This window comes from Ornithodoros turicata, chromosome 2 (genome assembly GCF_037126465.1).
Source record: "Ornithodoros turicata isolate Travis chromosome 2, ASM3712646v1, whole genome shotgun sequence".
NCBI classification, from domain to species: domain Eukaryota; kingdom Metazoa; phylum Arthropoda; class Arachnida; order Ixodida; family Argasidae; genus Ornithodoros; species Ornithodoros turicata.
In genome coordinates this window covers 54,993,097-55,013,465 of record NC_088202.1, presented here as the reverse complement: position 1 = coordinate 55,013,465, position 20,369 = coordinate 54,993,097, and the positions used below count along the sequence as shown (strand labels likewise).

Here is a 20,369-nt window from a genome sequence, read left to right as displayed (position 1 = left end):
GTCCATTCATCATGAGTTCGCTCTCCGAAATGTCCATGCACCTACACGGACGCACCGAAATGTTCTTGACCCGAGTAGCGGGGACCTTGTTCCTGTCCAAAGGTTTGTGGGACACAGAGAATTGCTGATAAAGTATATACAGGTACATTCGGAGTAAGAGTATTATAATACACAATACAAATACTATTTGATACAAATTTGAGTAGTAGTGCAAAAAGTATTACTATTACTGCTCGCCCCTGGCGTGAGACCATTCAAGTAGAGGGACACGTAAACACGTCCGTGTCCGGGAAATTTCATCTAACGCTGTTTCGTCGAAAATATTTACGCATTACCGCACATTTCCCTACATGCTCGAACAAACCGAGGCTGGCCAAAAAACCAATATGGACTTCTAGGAAGGCATCGCTTCACGGACACCGTATACCAGCTTTTATTCAGGACGCGGTACCATTTCACCTAAGAAAAATGCCGACACACGGGAATTCGCATGTGCTCTTCGTCAGCGAAACCCAAACAGATTAGTGAGGTTTCAACTTCTCATAAGTCGCCCGATCCCATCAACGCCAGAGTCCATCTCATCGACTTCGTTGTACTTTGTTGAATAGACATGCTGGCGAAGTCCTGCTCCTCCTTCCATGGGGCGTTGGTATTCTTCGTGTGAAAACTTGCCTACGTTGAACGATGGAATATTTTCTGTTCGCGTAAACGGAGCACTTTGACCGCTTCTCTGCAGTTGTGGCATTTGCATGCCCGCTCCTTCGCCGTAGTGAGAATATGCAGGGAACTCACCACTCCGTGCAGGGTATTGCTGCGGCACTGTGCGTGGCATAATGTGCGGCATGTTCATTGGATTAGCTTGTGGTATACTTTGTGCTTGCATAGCGTAGAAGTATTGGTTCGGTATTTGCTGTTGGGACATGCCCGGCGGAGGCCAGTTTTGTTCACGCACTGTTTGCTGCGGCAAGACTTGCTGCATGGTGCGCTCTTCAAGGGTGGATTGAGGCAGCGACGGAAGGTCCGTTTCGTCTTGTTGGCTTCGCCTTCTCAAGCGATTCACGAGTTTATTTTGATACAGCTTGTTGGCCATTGAGCTAATGCCACCTTTAAGCCACAACTTTTTCGGAGACTTTGGATGCTGCGATGTATCCCCAGGATCGCCAGTGATGCCACTGGATCGCGCGGAAAAGGAAAGGGATCGACGATACAAGCGCCTCAAACCATCGTACGCATTAGGCAACCGCGGGATTTTCTTGATTAGGTTGTTTTTTTGGGTAGGTACTTGGGGAGCTCGGGGATATGGACGTAGGTCTTCATTGGGTACTATGCCGCTTGTTCCCTGTAGGGTGCTACATTCCAGGCTTTCGCTGTTCTGATTTCTCTTCTTAAATCTTCAAGTTGAAAAATCATTAGCTTAACAAACAATCATGCGCAAGAGCCTGAACCGGTGCCACAGAAGACAAGGTTTGAGTCCAACTTACTTTCTGGTCACTAGACATATGGCGCCGGTTACCACAGCTATAACCAGGATGACTGATCCTGCTTCCAGTACGGAACGAACCCGCTTCGTATCCCAGACATTCCCTGGTGCAAAAATAGCTCCTGTTCATCCCAGTGTTCGAGATTACTTGACGCGCATAACTAATTACCTAAAACGCATTCGTTGCTTCCTCGCAGCACGTAAGGAGACGAACAGACGCACAACCGGTTGATGCACTGGAGGTTCTGGTTGCTTGCCGTGCACTCCTCTGTCGCCCGGCACTCATCAAATATGTCTTTGGCTGCGAACACGAGACAATAAATATCATATCACAATAACATGCATCAGTGTTATTAACAGTAGCACACTCTCAGAAAAAAAAGGAGTAATTTTACTCCTTTTGGGGACTAAATGCATTACCGCAAAAAAATAGTCCCATTCGGGAGTAAATGAATGTCACAGATTGAAGACTGCATTTCACGCTCTGTTCTAAGAGTGTCAGGTACATAATTCGTGTGCATGCATGAAAATACTTTTAATTAAACCGTCAAACGTGATATATCGAGTGATATAAAATCTTGCGACATACGTAGGGTACAATTTTCGAAGAAAGAAGCCCTAACTTTGTCTTACCCTGTGTGGATAGAAAATTGCTAAGTTGGCCGAGATATACTGCCTAGGCCATCAAATTGACCAAGAGCACATATTTACGTAGACTACTGTTGCATACGGAAGACCATTTGCGAAGTTCAGTGGCAATTTGCAGTCCTGGGGAGTAAATGTCGGGGTTAGGGGACTAAAATGGGGAGTAATTGCAGTCTAGGGGAGTAGAAGCTGCTATTACTCCCCATTCTACTCCTTTTTTTCTTAGAGTGCATGCAGTAGTGCTGAGCTTGACGCCGTCTAGGCCTCTTCACTGCACTTGCACAGCATAGGTTACACGGTCAGGTTTCATAGCCAGTTTAGCGAAAATGCCCACGCCACAACTAGCGTTTCACGCTCTACATCAATCAATCCAAAGTTTTATTTCACTGAAATACAGTGTGGCACTTGGAGCAAAAAGCTACATTATGCAGCTTGAGAGGGCTCCAAGCCCGTGAATAAGTTTGACAGTGGCGAAAACGAAAGTATGGATACGCGGGACAACAAGAAGAATGGACAAAATAACAACACACATCGGTACCGGGCAAGCAATAACAGTTTCAAAAAAAAAAATTCAAAATACAAAATACAATACAATGCAGGAGATACAACAGGGGTAATAAAGAAGTATAGTAAGAAATGCTCAACAGAACAAAGTGTCCTGAAGCGTCCTGTTATCAATGTATGCAATATTTGAGTTATGGGAGAGTAATAGAGGCATCTGATAGGCGATTTTTTGGTGCCCATAATTTGTCCTTGAGAATGGTATCTGCCATGTTACAGCTGTGCGGGTGTGATACTTTGGGAAGGCTTCCGTTAAATGTGCTAAACCAAGAAAAGTGCAATTATGCCGCTTAACAGCATCTCTATACGCCAGATATACTTGTAGAGGTTTTGCACTGAGGGAATACCTAGTTGACCGAAAGCTCTACTGGTATCGGACATTGCAGGTATGTTCATTACGCCCCGAATAGCTTTCCTCTGAATCGTCGCTAATACCTGCAGATTTCGTTTAATGGTAGTTCCCCACACCACAGAGCAGTAATTGAGATGCGACTGGAAGATAGCATTGTAGATTATTAGTTTAGCCTTTTGAGGCAAAACAAAACTGTTTCGATTAATGACCCCTGCCGCTTTGGATAGCTTTGACTTAATGGAGGCAACGTGGCTATCCCAGCTCATGTGCTCATGTAAATGGACACCTAAGAGCTTTGCTTCAGATGTGACCGCAATTGCATTAGAGTTAATGGTTGTTTTCGAACGTCCAATTTGCAAAACATTCTAAATCAGCATTTGCCTGCTCAACAAGATTATCAACAGTGGCACCACAGAAGAGTAGAGTGGTGTCGTCCGCATACATAATAACTTCACCGTGCGCGCACATCTGTATAATATCGGTAACATATAAGTTAAATGACAGTGTCGTTAACACGCTTCCCTGTGGCACACCTGATGTTATTGTTGACAAATCCGAGACAGCATGACTTATTGTGACTCTGTTTCATATCCTCTAGATAAGACTTGAATAACTCACATGGTGTACCACGAATTCCATAACAGCGAATCTTCCTTAAAAGCACCTGGTGGTTAAGCGTATCAAACGTTTTACTTAAGTCCACGAAAACTCCTAGCGTCATAAGCTTATCTTCAAAATTCTGAAGTATTTTTTCAGGCACAATTATCAGCAGGGCAATTTCCGTAGACCTTAGTTTGCGGAAACCGTATTGACAATCTGTTAACAAAACCTGCTTTTCTAAAAATGAGGAAAGTCTACTATGTAAGAGTTGTTCAAAATTCCTCGCAAATAGGAGTACGGAGGTTGGTCTATAGTTTGACATGCTATCTCTATCGCCACCTTTACAAATGACAACAACCTTGGCTACCTTCATACATGTTCACCCTCAGTGAAAGTCTGGATCCACTAATTAATCAAACTTAAATGCTCATATAATCCCTTATGCTGAAATCACCATGAAGTAGTTCAATAGGTCAAATAGTTCAATAGAATTCGCAAATTTTACTGCCCTTCTCCAGTGACGTCACCGTTACCAGCTCCTGGATTTGATGGTGCAGAGCGCGGGAGCTGCCCATTGCAGACACATATTTGTCAATTATGTATTTTGAAGTTCACATAGGTCATGATAGAAAGTAACTGTTGTGGGGCTGGGCAATCGACAGATGCTTGCTTCAAATCCCGCCGCTGTCTGGCTTTTTAGACCACTGCCATATTTCAATTCTTCAAAAGACATGGGCAACATATCCCTCAGTTTGGGGTGAAGACAAGGGGCGAACAAACAAACGTAGTACACAGGACAAGACTGAGTATTGTCCTGTGTTGTAAATTTGTTTGTTCATCCCCAACGTTCCAAACTCGGGGATATGCTGGCCACGTCAAATATACACCAGCTCCCTTGAAGATATCCCTTGAATTTATGCTCATCTTCAAGCAGACGTTGGTCGACTGTACCCAGTTAACGCACTCGGTGAAAACCGCAGCACCGGTGAGCCCAATATTGCATCGAGCCCTAAAACCAAAATCGAAGCCGTATATCCCTTACTTCCTAAAACATGTTGCTTTACTGAATTACATTTTAACAGACACGTAGGGGAGACCGGGGAGAGTTGTCACACGGGTCAGTTGTCACACTCGCTACTTAGAAAACGAAGCAGAAGAGCAGAGCCATTTTCCCGTTGTTTGTTAGCGGCACCCCCCGAGCAACCACTAACCGAATAAACTTTCATTGCCATGGAAAGTATGCCAAGGTGCAAACAGCACGAGACTTGTGTCAGTCACGGGTAAGTAAAATTTTTCGTTCTTGCAATTTTCAAATTTTGCACGACACACATCAAACCTCTAAAGAATGCACGTATTCGTAATGTTCATTCAACTTTCGGAAATCTTGTCACGTATTTTTCGCGGAATACGTTCACAGTGAAGTCCACTGCTCAGGGGTCACCGGGGGTGTCGTAAGAGTCAGTTGTCCCATATGAGGTGGGGTAAGTTGTCACGCGCTTCAACTGGTACAGCGCAAACTATATCAGCGTGAAAGTGTTTCAGTAGCTTGTTAGTAAGCGAGATCGCGTAATAATTTGGTACCACTTTTTAAATTTACAATGCCGGTCTACCAGCCAGTAATGGCTAGCTTGCATGAATCTTGTACAGCTAGGACAGACGTGGAAATATAAAATGTAAGGCATAATATAATCGGTTCTTCTCTGTTCGGTTAGTTTGTTTTTCCATGTGCACTTCCAATGGTATTCCATTCGGCACACTTCCATAATAAAGATTACGAGAAAATGCTGCTGAGACAACGTGCCCCTGCTCGTGTGACAACCTGTCCCGCCACTGGGGCGTACTGTCACACTTGACGACGTCGACGCACATGCAGGTCAAACCGGGACTTTTCATTTTTCGCAGAAGCAAAATGAACTTACAGACGAGAAATTAGTTTTATTTTTCAACGTAATCCCCAGCTGCACTAATGCTCATGTCCCAGCGTTTCAGGAGGGCTTTGATGCCAGCAGCGTTGAAATCCTTACCGGCGCGTAGCAGCCATGATCGGACCGTATATTCTTGACGTCGTCGTCGCAGCTGAAGTGGCGGCTCCCAAGGAACGCCTCCAGTGGCAGGAAGACATGGAAATCGCTAGGGGCGAGGTCTGGACTGTAAGGGGGATGTGGGAGCAACTCCCAGCCAAGTTCCTGTAAGGTGCGTGTCGTGAGATGCGCGGTATGCGGGCGTGCATTGTCCTGTAGGAGAACTCATTTGCTGATAAGGCCCGGCCGCTTTGCTTCAGCGCCTTATGCACATCCCCGAGAACCTGGCAGTGATATGTACTATTTATAGCACTACATGCACTATTGATATCGAGGCATGTTATCCGTCGGTCCTTGAGGATCGGGCGCTCCACAGGTTGGATGTTCTCAGGATCTCTGACACTGGACTCTGAGAAGCCACGGCCGGGATCGCCCAGCACTGATGTACGGCCGTCTCGGAACCGTTTGCACCACTCAAACGCTTTGCTGCGGCTAAGTGTATCGTGACCATACTGAGCCTGAAGTTTTCTGTGAATTTCAGATGACTTTACGCATTCATTCGCGAGAAACTTCATGACAATTCGCTGTTCGATGTGCGCGCTCACCTCGTTGTCGGCCATCTTGTCAAACACGTGTCTTCTGTTTTGCACAAACTTTGGACCATCACGGGGTGAACGCGGAGGCCTGTCGCGTGTGACGAAAAAGAAGTAGCTCGAGCCATTTGTACACTCAGGAGACAGAAGGTCCCGGTTTGACTTGAACGCCCCTCGTATATAAACTGTTTTTGAAAACCAGCTTTAGCTTGATATGTGCGTTGTGTTGCCAAAGACCGTACTAAAATCCAATGTTGGTTTCATCAGCCTGACGAAGGTACTTACGTCACAGCAAAGTCGGAAGTAAAACGTGTGACAACTCTTCCCGGTCTCCCCTACCTCACAGTCGAGCAGGACCTATCTCACCAAAGCTCTGGATCTCATGGTGGGCGGATATTGGGTTTCTTTGCGCTTTTGTTTCGTTGTATTTGTTGCGAATCTGTAGATGTCTCTCAAGGAAAGAACGCCTACTATTGTTTGTGTGTCGTGCTTTGAGATTTCAGCCCGCGTCAAATGACCCACACGTAGCCAAAATTATAAAAACACGAGACAATTGTACATGTCAGCACGCAAACATCACGCTTCCCGTAAATAATTTCACATCACACCACTCACCTGCTGGTAAGGACATTGCGATACCTCCCTATACGAAAGTGTAGGACTATTGCTAGGAAATATCTCACCCGTAATACAACGTGTCCTATCTCCAATGGTAACCTCAACGGGTCTGTAAAAAGGGCACTGACATCGGCCATGCAGTTCGTATGCACGTTTGACGCAGATCCGCGTCCGTGACCGTCGGCAATCCACATCAGTGTCACAAGGCTCGTGCCTGATAGGTGCCGATGGAGATCGACCTGTTTCCGCTATGACGAGCAAATGCGCTCCGTTACAATCATGGTAATGGATAATTGCGATACTTAGGCAAGCATCAGAACCACTGACTTCGAACCGGTGGCTTCTTTCTGTCAAGCTTGTTATAAATAATGCCGCCATGTACGTCGTCGTGTATCCGGGTAGTAAAGAACCAGGGTAGCCAGGCACCTTGTTTGGCGCTCATGAGCCTTATGGTTCTGGTAGTAAGCGATGGCCAGGAGCCTGAATTAAGAGGCTGCGCATACCTGGAAAGGAGCGTGAATTCGTTTCTAGCTGGTTTAAAGGTTCCCTTCTGTAGATAATAAAATTATCATGTATCTCGTATGCTAAATAACCAGGTTTTGTGGTTTCTGCAACCACACTGCATGGTGATTTTGGTACGTGCCCTTGAAGCACGGAACTTCGGTTCATTCCGCGCGATTTTCCAGAGCAGGTACACTAGACTATCCTCATATCGAAAGGGCACAAAATTTTTTGTGTGGCCAGGGGCCGATCCAGGATTGTGTGTCTGCTTGTTTTTTTAGTGAAGGGTCGGGGGGGGGGGGGACTACCTTGGACAATTGAAACTCAATGTAACGTCAGAAACTGAGGTCCCCCAGATCAGCGCCTGCGTGTTGCAGAATCAGCGGAGAAAGGCAGTGATAGACGTAAATGTGCGGCTGCCAAGCCACCGACTGACCAGTTACAGAACGGTTGGCAAGCTCCGAAGCATTCAACGTCGAGAAACGGGCCATGTACGTGTTGGCAAGTTCTTTGTGAGTCGGCTGCTGCTACAAACACATCTGTAACATATTTGTGAGTCAGCGTCAATTTGTTCTGATCACCAAACACATAATGCACGGTTCTACGTAAAGAGCGCACAAGTATGCGAAGTGGGACTTGCCTTGAAGGTTCTGAAACGGGATAATCAACTCAGATGTGCCGTCATGCTTTCTTAATGGTATGTGCCGAACGGTAACCCACAATCTTACGGTAAGTAGGTGTATCTGTAGTGATAGGGATGCTGTGCCTATAACGTGAGTGGTGCTCCTGCATAACTGCAGTGGTGCTCTGCACCTACCCTGCTGCATACTGTCGATATTATGCATTACTGTGGACGCTCAGCGGCTCGGGTGACTGAAAACCCTCGTAGGGTATGTCTGTGCTAGGGGAGCATCTACCTCTAAAGCAGAATCCGAGCCGTGTGCCATTGGCCTCATAGTCTAAAAAGAGAGCTCCGCTACATAATAGCCTCAAGGTCATCCACTGCAGATAAAATTGTAGTCGCTTCTGATTTGTGGAAAAAGCAGGGCATAAGTTCCCCTGCGACCCTCACGATTGCGGCGGCCCGTAGATGAAGACAATGTGGCCTGGCTGCCATACGGTACCGCTCTGACAAGGCAGTTCTATTGGCAACGTCCCGGAGTGAAGCGACGGGTTGAGAACTTTCCCTAGGACATTCGGCACTACGGAACATACCTCATTGACGACCAAGAATCATGTAGAGGAAGAACATCCCTTCTAAACGCTAAATGCAAAGTGTCCCGAAGAGACGTAGGCGTTGCACTTTCAATAGATCAGTAGAAAGAGAACCATATCATTTGAATTGTACTCATGTCGTACTCTTGGCCTATATCCGTCGCCATATGCCGCACATATCCTCGCAACTTAGACGCACGGATGGCGTATCTCACTTTCATCCGTCCTAACTTCTGAAGTTGGAATATGCGTGACCCATGTGGAATTCTTTATCAGTTCTCTTCTAAAACCATCAAAGGCGTTCCAAACCATGCAACCCATTTCAGTAGTCCGGGTTTTTCAAGGCGTACAATTATTATACCCCTGACACACGGCAGGCTCCTTTGAAGTAGTGGTCCAGCTACAGTGGTACAGCAGTATTACAGTGGTCCAGTGTTACAGCTTTGAAGGATCCCATACTGGAAAGAGTTTGAGTCGCTGATACACGACTATGACTATACGCTGTGCAAGTGCGTCTCTGCGCATGAGAGAAGGCAGTGAGAGGGAAGAGGGAGGGCGCCGCCGTAGCCAATGGGGCTTTCCGAGTGGAGTAACCGGGAGAGGAGATATGCGCAGAACGCTCGGTTACTTGCAGAGCGCATAGCGCTTTTGTGTGTATCTCAGCGCTCTCCGGAATTTCTCAGTGCCTCGGCGATATGGGCGTAGGCTTCACCATTGTGTTTGTTTCCCCATAACTTTATAAGAACCCAGGTATCCCTTTCTTGCCACTGCACTCGTGGCTTTTCGGGCGCACGTTGGTGCTTCCGGTGCTTGACTGTTGTTACGCGTTACGATTACTTAGAAATACAAATATGTCTTCAACTCTGTCCATACACTCAGGACTGAAGCAAGCAAAACAAAACTAGCAACAACAATATTGGCGTGTGTAGCAGATGCCGAGGACCTTCGCTCGAGATAATTGAATTTACGATCACTCGTATTAGACATTCGTGAGGCTCCTGTAAGTGTAGAAAACTATTTTAAGAGCTGACAAAAAGGCATGTTTCTGTTACATAATCGGCATATGCTATTCTTGATCTGTTTGCTTGATCTATCTTCTACTCTCTGCTACTTTTTCTCACCCTTGAACAAGAGCTTTCCTCTGATGTGGCTGCGTGACGTGGCGAGATGATGGAGGGTACGCCGTCACAGTAGAGGAAATTAATACGGCAAATAGAAAAACATCCTGAAGCACAGAGACTGGTGCCATCGCTGAAGAAAGCATCTTGTGACTGTGAGACACTGCATGAAGCACAGAAGGTATGGTTATAGCTGTAGATGCGACCAACGTTAAGAGCAGAGACGGAGGATAAAAGCTGGAATAATAAAAAGAAAGAGATGGAAATATTAGCCCACCAGATCTTGTCCACTGATGGAGCATTTTTCCATGCTACAGCACTTCACCGCATAACCGAGTCATAGGCAACAGCAATTCAAAACGGTATCGTTCTGATGTACCCCTGTTACATGCACCCCCAAATCACCACAATCTGTGTGACCTAAACTGACCTAACTAAGGTGCGCTAACCTAACCTAACGACCCTACATTAAACAAGACAGCAACCTCCGAATCCGTTAGGCTTATCTTTGCCGTTTTTTTTTTTTTTTTTGTTCTGCGTTCGAAGTTCTTCAGATGATGTTCAAATGCACATATAAAAGGTTCTAGACCACACAATTTTGTAATTCTTATATTTTTAGATACCGTGCACGACTTTCATTCACTTCTATGAATATTTACCTTTCAAACACTCTCATTTGTTTTTAAATTTCAGTGGTCATGATTGGACCACTAGATTTTTGTAAAACAAAGATGAACAGAAAAAATATGTTTTTAGCAAAAACAGGAACAAATAACGTATGAAATTAAACAAGAATGAGCGCTGTATATTGTGTGAAGCGTACAATAGAGGGTTAGTCTAGCAAACGTTACACATTTCGATCGCATTGTAAAAATAGAAGACGGGGTTTGGCCCACCCTAAACTTTGCAGACTGATAGCCTCGAGTATGAACTTTTATTGGAATTTTTCGTAAGCGCTATGGTCATGTAGAAAGAAAATTAAAAATCAAGCAAAATCTCACCCCGTGCATTTTCAATGGCCTATCCCACACAGACACCGCCATTTTTTCTTGCGTCTGCTTCATATTCACATCCCTTCACAGACGGCGCTGCATGCAACTCTGTGAAATGCCCATTCTGACGTTATGCACCAATCCTCTTGTTCCAATATGGTTCTGTATATTGGCGCCGCCTGTGTGTGGTGAAATGAAAATGAAGAGCACACCAGAGAAAATGGCGACTTTTGAGTGAGATGGGCATAGAAAATGCATAGAGTGAGATTTTGCTTGCTTTTTAATTTTTCTTCTACTGGACAATAACGCTCACAAAAAATCCCAACAAAACTTCAGACAAATGGCTACCAGCCTGCAAAGTTTGGGGTTGGATAAACCCAGTCTTCTATTTTACAATGTGATCGAAATGTGTAACGTTTGCTAGTCTAACCCTGTATATCACTCGTTTTTTCTGTTCAGATGGTGTATTTTGAAAGAATTGAAAGTCAAGACGTACCTTCGATGTTCGTCGACCGCGCGCCGGTTCCAAGGTATACCTTCGTCGTCTTCTTCCCCCTTACACAAAAATGACCATGATCCACGGCCAAGGTAGGTCATCTTCTTCTTTTGCTTCTATTTGATGTGGGACACAGCCAAATGCCACAGATCAATAGGTGGATGTAGTAGGGGATGAAGGGATGTGATTAATGGTTACAAACCATGGGACGACAAGATGAACGACTGCATGGAAGACGGTTGATGGAAGGTCTACGGTGCGAAGAAAAGACAGAATGGTGGGTAAGGATAAGAGAACGGAAAAGAGTTGGAAGGTGATGATTAAAACTGGAGGAGGATGGTCGAATAAATGGGTCAGTGGAGAAAGAAGTGCTTCATTGTCTCATCATACCGACAATGCGGCAGTTAAGAGGCGACCGCGTACGTGGACGAAAAAGTTAAAAAATTAAGGGGGGAGCCCCGCAGCCGAATTTTGTGAGGATTGTTTCTTTGCACAGCGACGGAAAAAGTAGGGCCTTGCAATTCGATCGGAAGTGGCAGATACCTGGGCGGAATAAGGACACGAGATCTGTGGACTGCCGGCTACAAAAATAAAACTGCTTGAAGATTTGATACAGCAATCGTGGAAAAAGGGACAGTTTGCCCGAGCGCTACGCCACCCTGATGCGTATCCTTGGTTGGCCGCTACCGTGTTTCTCCTGATGATGGAGCTTCTATAGGTTAAGAAACGTCGAACTTTCTGTTTGTAACTGTTGTGTACACCAATGTATATTTTAGACTTCCAATAAAGAACGTGCTTCCCTGGTGCTTTGCCTATTCTTAAAAAGAGGGATGACCGTAAAGCCGCCTTGGCAAGGACCCCGGCCGTCTCATTCGTAGCGATACCCGCATGTCATAGTACCCATGCTATATGATACGTTCCTGTATGTTATGCATCTAATGTATGTATGAGTTATGTCATGATACGTAAGTTCCTGGCGCAGAAAGGCGAAGAGTACGAATATGAGAATCTAAGTCATCAAAGGACACAGAGACAAAGGTGCCAAGTGCAGAGGAGGAAAGAACGAGAGGACGCCATGGAAGCGTGTTCATGAAACGAAGTTTGAGATCAATGGCACATTTATTCAGCAGACGACAGGTGTCCGAGGGGACGGAAAGATTATGAAAGCTGTCATTTTTGTATCGAGCAGAAACGGTGAAGGCAATAAAGAGACGCTCGCCGCTTGGGGTGAGAAGCGTGAGTGTGCCCACGTGATGCATAGGCGGGCTTTGCCGAGGCAACAACGCGTTCGAAGGAAGGGTTGAGCCGTTTGTAATGGGGACAGTTTTGCGGGCAACAATTGTGGCACAGTCTATCCCAGGCAGCTCCCGCAAGCGAAGAGCACGAGCGCAGTTTTCATTCCACTAGACGGGGAGAGGACATGTGGTACGTTTTGGGACCGAAAAGCATGACGCAGGGACTGAGTCAGCAAGAGGATGTAGAAATTGTAAGCCAGAGGTAACAGAATCCACAGCTGATGGGAGACGACCTCGAGGCAAGTCCACCTGAGACGACAGCTTGACAAAAGTGACACGGCGCACAGCGGGCACAGCTGAGAACAGGAATCAAGTGAGAAAAGAATGGGCATATGATCACTGCCATAACCGTTATGGAGGGGCTGCCACGACGAGATGAGACAACGACCCGCACACAAGAAAAGATAACTGGCAGAGCGTTTGGAACTACGGAAAAAGGAGAATTGTTACATCTCAGGATCATCATGTCCCAGGAAACGTATCATGGCATAAAATAATAATAATAATAATAATAAGACGCCACCCAGAATCATGCTGTCAACAGCATTTGTTCTTACTAGGTTTTGCCACCTCCTGATGTGAATGACCTGTAACGTAAGTTCAATTATGTAAATTTTTGCGCACTGAACTCGAAAATTTGCCAAGTAAAAGTCACTTTTTTAAAGCACCAATATGAAGCTTCTTCTACGAGCCTAATACCCTAGTCAGACAGCATTTCAAATGTCAATTGCGAGAAATGGCCTTCGGCCTCTCAAATGACCTTTGTTCGGGGGCGCCTGCCAGACAGGCGGGAAAGGAGTGCTCCTCAACTGACTGCCCTCACCGGCCCCCTTTTTCGGTTTCGTTTTCCCTGTCTGCTGTGGAAATTTGAAGTTGGTCTGTGCGCCACAAATCAAGATGCAGAAGCCATATGCACTTCTCTAAATAGGATCTAAATACGTTTACGCAGTTTCACTCCATTATCCACATTTTATTGGTTTTCCTACATTCAGCTGCGAAGGTAGCGAGGGTACAATGGCATAACACTGTTGTCGAGATTGCTCCTTTCTGCTCCTCAAATGTCGTTGGGGGCCTCCTTTCACGTTGATGGTCATTTCTTAGAAAGGTCCTTTGAGCTGCCGTCTGACACGGCTGTCAGAGGCCATTTTTTGCAAATCACAATTCCCCGAAGTCCTTCGAGCATGCCGTCTGACAGGGGTATAAGTCGGAAACTTGGCAAGTAAATGACACTTTTTTAACCAACCAATGTGAAGAGCGTGTCGAATTTACTCAAATTCATGATAATTGACAGTGAAATTCAGGAGCTATCTCATCAGAAAAAATAGCCGGAGCACCCAAGCATGACGCGCGAAGACTTTTTGAGCGCAATAGCCGTCAGTCCGATGAAAGGACGTTGCGAACCCAGCCAACAGAGTGATAGTAGAAAAAGTGACAGTTCCTGAAATTGGGAGAGGGAAGGCATGGTCCCAGCCTAAGTCGGGCGCGATAACCCTTTCCTTGTGTTATCTCTTTCTACGATGCTGGTGTGGGCTGGGTTCCTTTCGTCGGACTGACAACGATTGCGCCGAAAAATTCGTCGCGCGCTATTCTCTGGAAACTCCGTACAGCATGATGTTCGGCTATTTTTATCCGATGGGATAGCACTTCAATATCCCTGTGAATTATCATTAATTTGAGTAAATCCGGCACGCTCTTCACATTGGTGGGGTAAAAAAGTGACTTTTACTTGGCAACTTTCCGAGTTCAGTTCGCCAAAAATTACATATTTAAACTCACTTTACATGACATTCACATTAGGAGATGGCAAAAACGTAGTAAGAACAAATACCCGTTGACCGCGTGATTCTAGGTGGTGTAGTTTTTTTTAATTATAATTCAATGACATGTTTTGTGGGACACCCTGTATAAAAATTGTTGTATGAAACAAAGCAGTCATGTTACTCATTATATATTCATGCAGAACAATGCACATATGGAGCCTGTGACCAAGGTGGTAAGGCACATCAGTAACATATTTTGTTTACTTCTTTTACCAGAATACTGTAAACTTCTATCCATAAATGCATGTGCCATATCATACATTGAACCGTCCCATGTGCACACGCACCTGCACACGCACACGGCTTTGCTACCCCATCCGCTCTGTCTGTGCATTATGTGAGATGCTTACAACGTTTCGAATAAAAGACGTGCTCTTGTACTCATTAGTTCAAACCCTGCTGATTCAGTAAAATTCGAAATTTTGCTTGGCTTGACCAAATACATAGATCTGCAGTCTGGAAGCAATTAGGTCAACCCTGCAATCAAAGCCTGAAACTATCCGTGTAGTTTCATGTAAAATATGTCACATGTAGTCACTTCTATGCGACTATACACAGTTAGGCACGCAGTTGATGCCCAGTAAACCGCGAATATCCTGGAGACGTCCAAAATGTGTCGCAGACGTCCAAGACGTCGATATATCCTCTGTACGTCCCATGGATATTCATGATGTGATCCAAACTATGTCGCAGATGTCACAACTGTGGCTATGTTCCATGGACGTCACATGGACGTCCAGTCTGTCTCCTCAAAATATTTTAGTTGTTGGGGATATCCAATTCTGTATATCCTCTGTACGTCCCAAAGAGAATATCCTGGGTACATCAAAATTTGGATATTCTGAGGTGGTCGCATCACGAACAAAAAAGTACGTGCCAAACAGTGACTGAATGGCGTTTCTCAAAAACAATGGGCCGTCCTGTGCAAGATTGCAAGATTTCGCACCTTCCAAAACTGACCGTCTATGTTACATTGAGCATTTATTGCGAAAGAGGCAGAGATGCGGAATTCTGTGGCACTCTCAAATTTGACTTTCGATGACCCTACTGTGTGTCTCAGACCAAGAGCAGTAAGAAACACACCTCCCCCCCTCCCCCCTCTGCTTATTTCAGGAGAACCAGTTTTGGAGATACGGTGGGACGGACGAAAGAGACACAACTAAACGAATCCTCCGCCATCCTATCACCAACAGCTTAGCTGAGAAATTCATTTACAAGGGCCGAAAAGTAAAAATGAGCTTTAGCGCTCTCAATGTGTGCAAGCTACTCATCAGTACGTAGTAGGGTTATTTGAATTTTTTTTTGCTCCCATCCCGTCCACTGGGGCGGATTCATGCGTAGTTTACATGCTTGGCCACAGCTCATGGTTCCCACTTGTCTTTGGAACCCTTGAACATAAAGTAATTTCAAAATACAATTTTCAATGTCAGGAAACCCTACGATTTATGACAGCCCTTGAAAATCCTCCATCTTGTGTGAATTAAAAGACCGAAAGAAAGGAGTCACTGAAAAGGTTAGCGAGCTGTAGGATTCGAACCTACATCTTCTGGGTCACCGGTCCTGGACTCTACCAATTTATCTAAGCTAACACAACTCCCCAGCGACATCCAAGGGTGCGTCATCTGAAGGAATAAACCACAGCTGCTCTCTCTCTCTCTCTCTCTCTCTCATTTCACTTTCACTCTCACATGTTTCCTCTCACACACACGTTCCTACGACGGGGACAACGCAAGCGGCATCAGTTGATCTGAATTCCAAGCCTGCACTCATTGCATGCAAATTTGCAGTGGAAAGGCAAAGTCAACCAAAAAATGAAACCATTATATGTTCGAGTTTTGTGATTATGAATCTGTGGCTATCTCGGTCACAGACTTGAGGCTTGTGATGCCGACAGAGTCTGTGGGACAAAGACGTAAAGCCGAGGGCAGAATAAGTTATAAACAGAAGGTGCACGGAATGCCTTTGAGTTCTTAATCCCTGCAAGCTTGAGTAGGAAATGCGTCCGAACTACAAGCTGTTCTGCATTTTTTTTTATAGTGCATGTAGTGAGACGTTTATGTAGTGAGAGAGGCATTAAGCGAATCCCGTACACGTTGCTCAATTGCTCGACAGAGATACGGTGTATTTGATGCGTCAAAGATGATAGGAGATGTAATAATCTAAATCACAGTGGATAGTTTTTAAAATGGAACACCAACCCGCCCGGATTTAAACTTTGTTTCCTCTCAAGCCTTCAGCGGACAAAAGAGCTGTTGCATTCATTCCTTTCCTCACAGTATCACTCTGCCGTTTTTAGCACTGCGCTCTTTCTGTCTCCTGTTCTTTCAGTTATCCTTGTATGTACACACAGTAATTCATGTAATCTCCACTGAATTTCAGAGTGTGTGCTGAAGAATCCTCGTGCAAACCGTACCACCAACTCAGGAGTGGAAGAAATTATGATGTCGTGGCTTGGCCACGCAAACGAGAGAGTTCAGCGACATGCTAAACGTGCGGAGAACCCCACAGACCAGGGAAACCCAACAGACAGCGCCATCTGAGCTTCATGAATGTGTTTTGAACTGACTGAAGTTTCTAAAAGTGTTGGCATATAGTAATCACTGGTGTGTGTTTTTAGTAACTGCAATTTATTGTTGCATTTTGGGTGCAGAGTACTCAGAGAACTTTAAAGTGTATGTGTGTAAAGGTGTGGAATTATCCTTAGCCATAGGTGATATGCAAATATTTGCAGCGTGTGTTGCAGTGAAGAGACCTGCAGAAGGCAAAAATATTACTATCTTGTCATGTAGCCCGCGTGTGCCCTAGTCATATACATAGCGTGTTCACATTCTTTAGTTGTGCAATATAAACCAACCTCCGTTGTAATAAAAGCTTTATGCCTTATGGAGTCCCAGTTATCCTTCTAAAAGTGAATAATGTGTTAATGATAACAGTGAAGCGTGGAGAGAACAGGACTAACAAACGTGGCACGGCCAGGGCACTACTTCCAACGGTTTTGACCTTATGGCAGGAACTGGCGTACTTTACGCGTGAATCGGCACAGCCATTGCTGTAACATAGATGTACAGGAGTATGTACTACAAAGCCTTCGAAATAACTTCCACACACTTTGTAGTTTTCGTTTTCTTTTCTTGTGTTTTTTTTTCCTTATCAGCTGCCACCGGCATCACGAGCAAGCCAGCTTCCCCTCACGGCATGTCTTTTGCCTGCATGTTTCCTTCACCCCAATAGGCCTGTTCGGCTGCCCAGGGGGCGCCTCCGTTTGTTGCATGTCAGCGTCGCCTGTGGTAGCTACGTAAATCTTCTCGCGCACGGAGTGCAGGCGCCTGCACCGCCCACTTGTCAGCTGCACGGCCGGCGCGATGTTGAAGCCAGGTCCCCCAAAGTCGCCAGTTTCACATGCATTTGTTCCTATCCCGATGCGTGCAATACCGGAGGCCGCCGTTAGATACCCCATTGTTACCAGACGTTGGCTTGCGTTGGATTGTAGCGCGCTAAAGATCCAGTTGAAGCACAATCCAAGCCAGGCCAAGTCACCGAAGGAGAAATAGACGACTGCGCCTGCGGCGCCTGGTACGACAGGTACGCTATGTGATGCACGCAGCCGTGCACTAGATCCTTCCGATCGCTCAACACGTTTAAAAACGTGACCAAAAAGTGAAACACGACACAGAAAGTTGTTATACGCGTTTTATTTGGACATATAAAGACTAGATTCATTCGCAGAAACAACAAAAACATTTTGCCGCTAAACGCTAAACTTAGCGCGCTGAAGTGATCCGGAACGGCAACAGTGGGGTATCTAGTGGCGGCCTTCTTCGTTGCACGCTTTTCCGAGCTGAGTTTGGGGGACCTGGTTGAAGCTATATTGCGCGTTCAGGAAAGTTAGGAACTTAGAGAATTTCTTTTCCGAAGCTAACCTGACGAAGGGAACGCGTCTTCGATCCCATGTTTACGGAGTTGAACAGGAGATATCATCGGATAGGTTGGCGGTTCAGGGCAAATGCGTGTCGCAGGTGAAAGACAGCGTGGCGTACGACATGCACGTACTAGTAAGTGGCAGATTTTCCTTGTACTATATTTTATAGGTTAGTGTACAATCAATTATAAATGTACAGTCTGGATAGTGGCGTTGAAAGCATGGTGGCAGTGTCTCTTTGATTGTCTCACGTGGTGGCACGAAGATCCACTCTCTGGTCACTGCGCTGAGCTGGTCCAGTGTTGTGTGGAAGACACGGCATGCTGTCGATTTAGTCACACCAAAGAGTGCTGCTATTGCCGTTAAGCTTACTCCAAGCTTCAGTTTCATGAGGAGTATAGCCAGTCTGTCTTCGCGAGAGACATCAGAGGCCCTCTGGCGTTGTTCGGGAAGGAGGTACAGAAGAATGGAAAACACTGTCATGGTGACACCGCAGAGATCCTGCAGGGCCTTCTCTGAACTGCTGAGCGTTCGAAAGCCTTCAAAGCCGCACTTCCTTTTCCATGATCCAACTGGTGTCACCTTAAAGAAGAAAAAGATGAACATTTTCGTATAGCAGTAATTACACAGGTCAGATAGAAGCACATCTCAGGGCCTGGTCCTTAGCAGAGAGCCGAGGCACGACCTGCAGGCGTAAATTCACTCTGTGTCACAAACCTGTTCAGCTCCACAAGGATCATTTTCCTCAGTATCACAACGGTCGTGGCTTTCTGAAGTATGTGTGCTTGAAGATCTGGCAGTATGCTCATCAGCGTGCTCAACCTGGGTTTCACCACGCCGACCGTCACATATCGAGAGAAACAGCTGCAGGACTACAGGCGTCTCTGTTTCTTTCAACACTTCTGTCTGTGTTGCCTTCAATTAAAAAAAATGCATTAGTCGTCCTTGCCAGAGCTAGTTGGCCCTGCATTTACGCACTGCATCAGCATGTGTTGGTAGCTTTGAAGCCCCAGCTGCAAGGCCAGCAAGGAGAGCAAGTTCAAAATCGTCTTCAGGCATGGGCTGTTCAGTAACATCATCTGCCATTCCCGAGGCACAACTGCTTCTAACACAAGATACACTATCTGTCACTTTGTTCTCCACCGTCATGTTTTCTTTCATCGCCTGGCGCTTTTGCCACCTGCGTTGAACTTACAATATTTTAAGTTGCACAAAAAAGTCACGAACAGCAACTCGATCGTGCCACTCATCAATGTAGTACGTATGGTATTTACATATATCAAAACATTGTAGTGGTGGTCGCTAAAGGAAACAAAAAAATTTGAGACTTATATCAAAACGAGCGCTGCCTGTTACCTTAAGTTTCTCGTAGCATCTGGTGTTTTCTTCCTGTACACTTCAGGAAAGATAGTTGGCGTGTACGAGGGGCTCGACTGGACGTTGTTCACATGATTTCCAGCGAAGTGGCGACTGCAACTGACGATCACCTTGGTTGATTGCCATGGGGCACCGCCCGGACTTGAAAACAAATAAGGAAAATTGGCAAGTTGTTCACAGTTGTCAAAGCAGTGATGTCTGCTTTCGCAGCCGTACTTACTTTACACGACGAACCGCGACTATCCACGCTTGCCTCCTGTCCTTCTCGTACCATTTGCCAGGAAAGGAATGGAATGTCACTGGAGGGCTCAGTCCTACCGTATTCTTCACACTGTTGCTACAGTTTACGACACATCAGTAAGCCGATCCGGGCCTATGCTCTGATTTCTGAGCTTTCGACATAGGCCAGCGCGTTTGCACATGCACGAACAGCCGTAGACGACACCGACCCGCCAATGTGCTCGAGAGAGGTTTGGACGCCCACCGCCAGGGGAGAAACACGGCGCTGCTCTCGCCCCGACAAACTCCAGCCAAACAGGCCTATACCCCCATGGACGCGCGAGCAGTCATTTGTCATTCGTCACATGGGGGATCTCAGGAGCGTTACTTGTGTGGACCACTGATCTCTATGTATGGTGGCTAGATGAATATTGTCTGGTGTGAGGAGCGCCCACAGCCTCCTACCCGACGGAGCGGGACTCTTGCGGAAGACGGCCACCAGGCGCGCTGCTCCACGGATGTATGCTAATTTCTGGGCGCTCTGGCT

General features: G+C 45.9%; 1 protein-coding gene across 1 annotated transcript; it reads right to left on the bottom strand.

Moving 5' to 3' along the window:
- Window positions 1-415: 415 nt before the first annotated feature.
- LOC135383505 (uncharacterized) lies at window positions 416-11,274 on the bottom strand. Its single transcript, XM_064612933.1, has 7 exons — window positions 11,193-11,274; window positions 9,708-9,867; window positions 7,198-7,373; window positions 6,936-7,118; window positions 1,650-1,781; window positions 1,482-1,584; window positions 416-1,391 (listed from the first exon to the last, which is right to left on the bottom strand). The coding sequence occupies exons 2-7, from the start codon at window positions 9,848-9,850 to the stop codon at window positions 533-535; spliced, it is 1,596 nt and encodes a 531-aa protein (XP_064469003.1). The 5' UTR covers window positions 9,851-9,867; window positions 11,193-11,274; the 3' UTR covers window positions 416-532.
- Window positions 11,275-20,369: the final 9,095 nt, after the last annotated feature.